Source organism: Phoxinus phoxinus, assembly GCF_949152265.1.
Source record: "Phoxinus phoxinus genome assembly, chromosome: 9".
NCBI classification, from domain to species: domain Eukaryota; kingdom Metazoa; phylum Chordata; class Actinopteri; order Cypriniformes; family Leuciscidae; genus Phoxinus; species Phoxinus phoxinus.
Window position 1 is genome coordinate 20,600,561 of NC_136884.1, and position 7,122 is coordinate 20,607,682.

The window sequence follows — 7,122 nt, forward strand, 5'->3', positions numbered from 1 at the left end:
GTACCAAGAAGTGTTACTTGATGCTGTCAAGATACTGTGGGTAATAGCTAAATATGATAAGATTGTACAGTATTTTAATATGAATCAATGCTACTACAATTACTTAGCGACTCCAGGACAGCAGTGAATGATTTGCAAATGAATTAAGCCCATTGTAAGTTCATTGAATGCTGAAAGGTTTTATAAATCCAGTGTTTCAATTATTAAATGATTTACAGTCATATAGGCAAGGCTAGTCAAGACAAGTTTATTTGTAGAGCACAATTTGTACATTAGGCAATTCAAAGTGATTTACAGTTGTATATAATAACAATAATGCTGGTAAAATCAATTCATAAAACATATATTTCATTAATCAATTACATTAAAAACAAATGGTGTAGCACAATACTTTCAGTTGGAATATGACAGCTATGTTCTGTTTATGCCTGTGTCCTTTCAGATTATGTATGCATACCCGGTTTTTCGAAAAACCTCTGAGGGTCGACTCCTCATGGGGCCAACTGAGGAGGCCAATAGGAGTGAGATCACGGTGGCAGGGAGGGCCAGGTGTAAGGAGGAGGTCCTGGCTGAGGCCACTGCCTTTGTGAGGCAGAATGGAGGGAATCCTGGAGACCAGTTCCTGGTTCTGGCTCACTGCAAGATCCAGTTTGGGAAACACCAGGGCCAGAAGTTCCTGTGGCTGCTGGAGAACTCACTGGGGTATGCAGTGTATCTGGTCAGCAGCATTTTGGGGGAGGAGGAGAGGAACAACCCACTGTCGGCAAACAAACACCTGTTCCTCAGATACACCTCGCAGATCAGGGAGGTAGGTGAGGCTGTGGAGGTGTATCAGAAAAAACAGGCCATGCTGCAGGAGGCCCAGAGGACGGGAGACTCTGGATGTCTGATGGTGGAGTTTGGTGATTTTAAGGGTAGGTCAATGAAGGAGGTGTATGAGGACCCAAGCAAGGAGGCCCAGGCTCTCATCACCTACCTAAAGAAGGCAAAGGCCAGGCCCAACACCAACATGGCCCTTTTCAAAGCATACGTGCTGAAGAGGCAGGCTCCAGCCCACATGCCCACCACCACTGTGCCCGCTGCATCTGCCCCTACGCTGCTGTGCCCACTGGCACTATGTATGTTCCTCCTCCACCTGCTGGCACTCAGAACAGGCCACTGCTGGTGACCAAGGTGAAGGCCCTTTTGGCGCGGGGGAAGCATTTATCTGCTTCACAGCTGGCACACAAGATTTTGTCTCCAGCCAAACCCTGTAAGTGATTTGCCAGCTTTAAAATCATTACAGTAGCCTATATATTATGCAGTATATATGTCTAACGAAAATACGTGTTTTGTCAACAGCAGCTGCAGGACCACGTTTCCCTCCTGCGTCTGAGTCCGCAGCCCGGAGACGACTCTTTACATGTGGTGAGTATCACTTAAAGCATACAAGTGTGTTGGTGACGTGCTTAGTGTTTTATGTTATTTTACAGACTCTGCTGCTAGGGATTTTTTTGAGGAGGAAGATGACGAGGAGATGGCAACTGTAGCTTCACAAGCTGAGGAGCAACTTCCTCAAGGTATGTAAATCTTAAACAATATTTTACAAACAATTCTGTGACAACAGTATTTTTTAAATGACATATCATATTCTTTTATTTTACAACACAGAGGAATGGCACTTCTCAGGTGTCAATCTACATTCACTCTTTGAGTGAACATCTTCAAAGCAAAAAGGGAATTTAAAGGTGTATGTAAAAGGTTTTTATTTCATTTTTTATCATAATCACAGACTAAAGCTCATTCTTGTCATCTCACACGTCCCCCACTCCCCTTGGAATAAGTGGCTGTTGTAGTTAGAGGCACTCACAGTGTTTGGGCTGCTTTGCTTCACATTTTGCTTATCCCATCTCATTTTTCTTCTTGTATTTGTCCTAATGGTGCTTGGGTGATAAACAGGATGATTTTCACTGCTTCCTTCCATCGTTTCATCATCATGTTGCCTGTCTACTAATCATAAATGCTTTGCACTAAACCTTTTAATCGCAGTAGCTGTCCAGCAGAGCTGAGAAAGTCATGCAGTGAAAGTCTAAAACAATAAGATAATTATGTTGTGTCTTTTTACGCTCCAGCCACTGCGGCCTTGAGAGGCCCTGCTCCTGCCCTGGCTCGTTCTCCTGCCCCGGCTCGTGCTCCTGCCCCGGCTCCTGCTCCTTCCCTGGCTCGTTCTCCTGCCCTGGCTCGTTCTCCTGCCCCGGCTCGTGCCCCGGCTCGTGCTCCTACCCCTGCTCCTCCAGCATTGTGGACCCCTGGCCAGGTGTCCCATTCGCCTGCAGAGCTTCCTGTCCACTGGAACGAGCAACTCCCATCTTTCCAGCAGGACTGGATCAGAAAGACTCTGTTCAGGGCCAACTCAAAAACAGGGAAGCCTGAGCTGATGCCACATCCCAACTTCTGGTGGTACCCTCCCCAGCCCCCGACCGTCTTCACCCAGCCCCCTGCTTCTCCTGATATCTTCTTCTGCCGCCCTCTGTTCCTCTGGATGCCGCTGAAGATGTGGTCCATTCCACTTGTCTGTGTCCAGCCAGCCTGCAATAACCACAAGCTGACAGCTGCTGGCCTTTATCGCACTGTGCGCAAGGTCCTGGACATAGACGGGTGGTATGACATGGCAACAGAGTATCTGGAGTGCAAAGGGTGCAAGAAGAAGTATCCAGCCTGGTCTGAAGACATCCTGGGACAGCTCGACATGGGACACCGCAGAAAATTCCCCGCCATTCTGACATACAGGTAGAACACATTCATATTTAGAGCAATGCACTGTAATTTGTTGTACTGTATAAAATCAAATACATTGCTTTACTGACATTAACATTGAAATAGCAAGATGTGGCACTGAACATAATTATTTGACTGTCTGTAGGTACTCGTGTGACTACCGTGTAGTCATAATGATGCGGGAGAGGACCCAGGGCAACAGTGTCACGCAGCTTCACAAAAAGCTGCAGGAGCAGCACACCTCAGCGTGGTCACAGCGGACGCTGGAGTACCTCACTGTCTGTGAGCCCTTCACAGACTCCTCCATCATTGAGCCTGCAGTCTTTTCTGCGCCCCCACCCCTCCCACCCATCCCCAAACCCAAGTGGCTGTTGTCTGTGTATGCCAGGGACGTCCTCTCGCGGCTACCTGAGGTCAAGGCCAAAATAACCTCGGTCTTTGGCTCTGTCCTCAAGATGGACTCCACCAAAAAGGTATAAAAAGTCAAGTTTGAATAATAATAATTGTTATTATCTAAAATTTTTCTTACATTTGTTTATTCTACTGTTTTTTTTACATAGGTCACCAAAAAACTGGCCGGCGCTGCTGCCAACACTGCTGGTTGGTGCACTAATGTAGGCAATGAGCACGGCCAGGTGTTGGTGTCAGTGCTCACAGCGGCAGAGGGGCATGGACTGTGGCCCATGGCGGCGGGTCTCATGAAGAGGTACAGGGAGGCGGGAGTGGCACCGCCCGCCGTCATGTATGTGGACAGAGACTGCTGCAGCCCACTCGCACACGGACAGTCGCAGGTCAGAGCCATGTTCACAGAGTGGGATGAGCTCCAAGTGCGCCTAGACATTTGGCACTTCATGCGGCGCTTTGCAGCAGGTGTCATCACGGAGGCTCATCGGCTCTACGGCACCTTCATGACTCGGCTTTCCAGGTGCATCTTTGAGCTGGATCCAGATGATGTCGCTGCTCTTCGGTTGGCCAAACAGGGGGAGCTACAGGCCAGAGGAGCTGGTCCAGTCTCAGAGAAGGCCCTGGATAAGCTGATCACCAGGAAGGAGTTGGCGCTGCACTGTCGCAAGCGGACCAGAGGAGTGGAGGAGACCACCAGGAGGATCAAGGCACTCATTGAAGAGATGGACAGTGAGAAGGGGAGGGACACTCTGGGTGTACCACTGCTGGACCACGAGCGCATCCAACAGGTCTGGATAGACCAGCAGAGGCACATTGCCTGTATTCAGGACCCAGAGGGCTTCCCTCTGTACCAGAAGACAGACACAGTGAAGAAGGGTGGTGTGGAGCTCAGCTGCTATCGCTGTGCTCGTGGCTCCACCTCCTTGGAGTCTTTCCACCTCCATTTAAATCGCTTCATCCCAGGTAGGTTATAACTTTTATAACCTGCTAAAAACGTAAAACTTTTATAACCTGTTCTGCCGTTCTGAATACATAGATTATATATATTTGACTTTATTTAACCTCTAGGGACTAGTGCCAGTGATGCGCATTTCCAGGCCTATCTCCTGGAAGGCCTGATGCGCTGGAACCAGAACCGGATGGATGAAGCAGTAAGGGGAAAGACTGACCTGAGGACCTACAGCAGCGCTGAGAGGGAGGCAATGGACCGGCTCAGCCGCAAAGTGTTGAAGATGTCCCTGGATGAGCGCTACCAGCCTCCAGGGGCTTACACAGGTGAGAATTATTCATGTTAACTCAAACAAAAGATTATACATTATACAGGTGTATGAGTGTTTGAGTGTACATTTTTATATTTTATTTCAAATACTTCAACTATTGTTGTTTAATTTAGGCTTAATTTGAGCCTTTATAGCCTAATTTATTTGCTTTCTTTTCCTAAAGTGAATTTGCTTTATTTTGCATTTATGTTTATTATTTTATTGTTTATTATTTTCATTTTTTTATCTGTTAAACTGCGTCAAGCCTACAAACGATCAAACTTTGAAAAGTTTGATTGTTTGTTTGTTTCAGTTTGTTATGGACAAATAGCCACTACAGTTATAATAATGTGAATGTGCTTTGTATGTGTGTTGTTTTGCAGGGGAGCTGCTGGGTATGGAGTATCTGTACAGTCAGTCTGGGAAATCCCTGACTGTTATGGATAACCCAGAAGAGGAGGATCGGCTGGTGGAGCAGATGGATGATGAGGTGGTGCAGGACGAAGGCTTCGTTGAGGAGGAACCTGAGGACCTCACAGTGCCAGTCCTCTATGACCCCATTGAGACTGTCCCAGTCCACAGCAGCTTCCCCCAGGCCTTCAACCCCTGTCCCTCTGCACCAGGACCATCCTCACTACAGCCACCCACATCCAGCCAAGGACTGCAGCGCCCTGCTCAGCCTCCTCTGCAGTCTGCCCAGCTTCCTCAGCAGCGCCCTGCTCTGCCTCTTCTACACCCTCCTCTGCAGCGCCCTGTTCACCCTCCTCTGCAGTCTCCTCCACAGCCTTCTGTCCAGCCAAGTGCTGCCTCTGCTCCTGCAACATCAACTGGGTCCAGTGTTGCAGACCAGGCTCCTGTAAGTAAGCTGCTCATTATTAGTTTCCATTTGCTTTTACACTCTGACATTTAACATGCTATGTATTGTTATTGTAATACTTCTACAGGCTCCTGTTCTTGGACCCGATGGCATTGCGGGCTGGGATAAGGTGCAGGATCTGGCTGAGTACCTGATGTCCCTCCGTCAGGCACTCTACCTGGACGAGCAGCAGGTCACAGAGGTCATCCGTCTGTGGACTGCTCTTCCTGATGGGGACAAGAGGAGGATCCACTATCAGCCCAGACACCAGCCCAAACTGACCCACGGACGCTTCAAGGCTCCGAAAAACACAGGAGTGACACCGGGTGTGGAGAGTGTGAAGAGGTGTCTGATCGGTCATCCTGGGGGGCCGGCTCAGTGGCCCAGCACCAGTCGCTTAGTCGAGGCCATGTGCATCAAACTGTGTGCACTGCACAAGTCCCCAACTAAGAAAGATGGAGTCCGTCTTCCTCGTTGGACTAAGGTGCTCAACGATTACCACCACATCCGAGACCTGGTGCTGAACTGCCACACTCTGATGGAGGCCACGTCACTTCAGCTGTTTGTGCTGAATCAGAGGACTCTCACTCAGTGGTAAGCATGGTTTTACATATACATTTGAATGAAAGGGATAGCAGTTATTTATAATTAATAATTTTTTTGATTGCAGGTTTAATCGAAGGGAGAACACCCAGGAAGTGACTGTCCTTACCCAGGGCCTTGCTGCAGAAGACCGCATCGCTGTGGCCAGCTCACAGCTTCCTGCTCCGCGGGAAAGGCTGGATGAGGCTCCCTCCACATCAGGGGCCCGGCATGAGTTTGTCCTTCCTCCTAACAGAGCGGGACAGGCTCCTAAGCTACGGCCGGGCAAACGACCTGCCAGCGCTACAATTGTGCGGCCCATTACCCCAGCAGCTCCTACTCCTCCCCCATTTCCTGTGCCACTGCCCCAGTTTATTTTATTGAACCCTGTGCCCACGCTCATGGCAGCAGGTGCAGGTGGCCCTTCAGCTGCTCCTCTCCTGGCTCCAACTCCAGTATTTCCTGACGCGCCAGAGGCTCCTGCTCCCACTGCCTCGGTGTCTGTGTCCCGCTTCACTCAGAGGAACAGGCGACGCAGGGCAGAAGAGGAGGCCAGTGGAGCCCACAAAAGGAAATATGTCCGTGAAGTGGCATATAACAAATGCTCTAATTGTGGCAAGCCCAAAACTAAGGAGTTCGGCCACAGCCGCTTCGGCAGTGCCACGTTTTGCCCCAGTGTCTCTGGTGGCAAATCTTTAGAGGAGTGGCTGGTAGAACAGCGCCAGCAGAAAAAACCTGGACAGCCACCTCCATAATAATAATAATCTTGTAAATACTAGACTGTAAATATGTAAACATGTAAATAAATCTTGATACTTACCTCAGCTGCAACTAATTGATGTTAAAATGTAAATACTTTTACCTTCTTTTTTTCCCATCTTTCTGTAATGACTTGTTTGTTTCATTTATATTACAGAATGTTCTATTCTATTTCCACATTGTTAGTTGTTTATTGTTGTTTATTAATGTTTTGTACTTAGTTTTAGTAAATAATACTGTTCACACTCTTATTCATTGTGCTGCTTTGAATTGCCTTGGGACTGGAATGTGCAATCTGTCCTATATATTGTGTGTATGTACATATATTTATATATATGTGTGTGTGTACTTATTTCAATATTTGTATGTATTAATTTTAATAAAACATTTTACATTTGAAATGTCATTTCAATATTTGTGTGTATTCATTTTAATAAAACATTTTAAGTGTCCTAAAATAAATCAGATAAATCATATCAATCAATCCCACACACAAAAAACACA

General features: G+C 47.6%; 1 protein-coding gene across 1 annotated transcript; it reads left to right on the plus strand.

The window, feature by feature from the left end:
* Positions 1-493: 493 nt before the first annotated feature.
* LOC307004063 (uncharacterized protein) lies at positions 494-6,614 on the plus strand (the record flags this gene model as incomplete). The annotated part of the gene is made up of 10 exons (XM_079623005.1): positions 494-1,118; positions 1,342-1,407; positions 1,473-1,559; positions 2,112-2,769; positions 2,903-3,230; positions 3,318-4,125; positions 4,231-4,437; positions 4,805-5,277; positions 5,366-5,871; positions 5,948-6,614. 10 exons carry the CDS (start codon positions 494-496, stop codon positions 6,612-6,614), a joined length of 4,425 nt encoding a protein of 1,474 aa, XP_079479131.1.
* Positions 6,615-7,122: the final 508 nt, after the last annotated feature.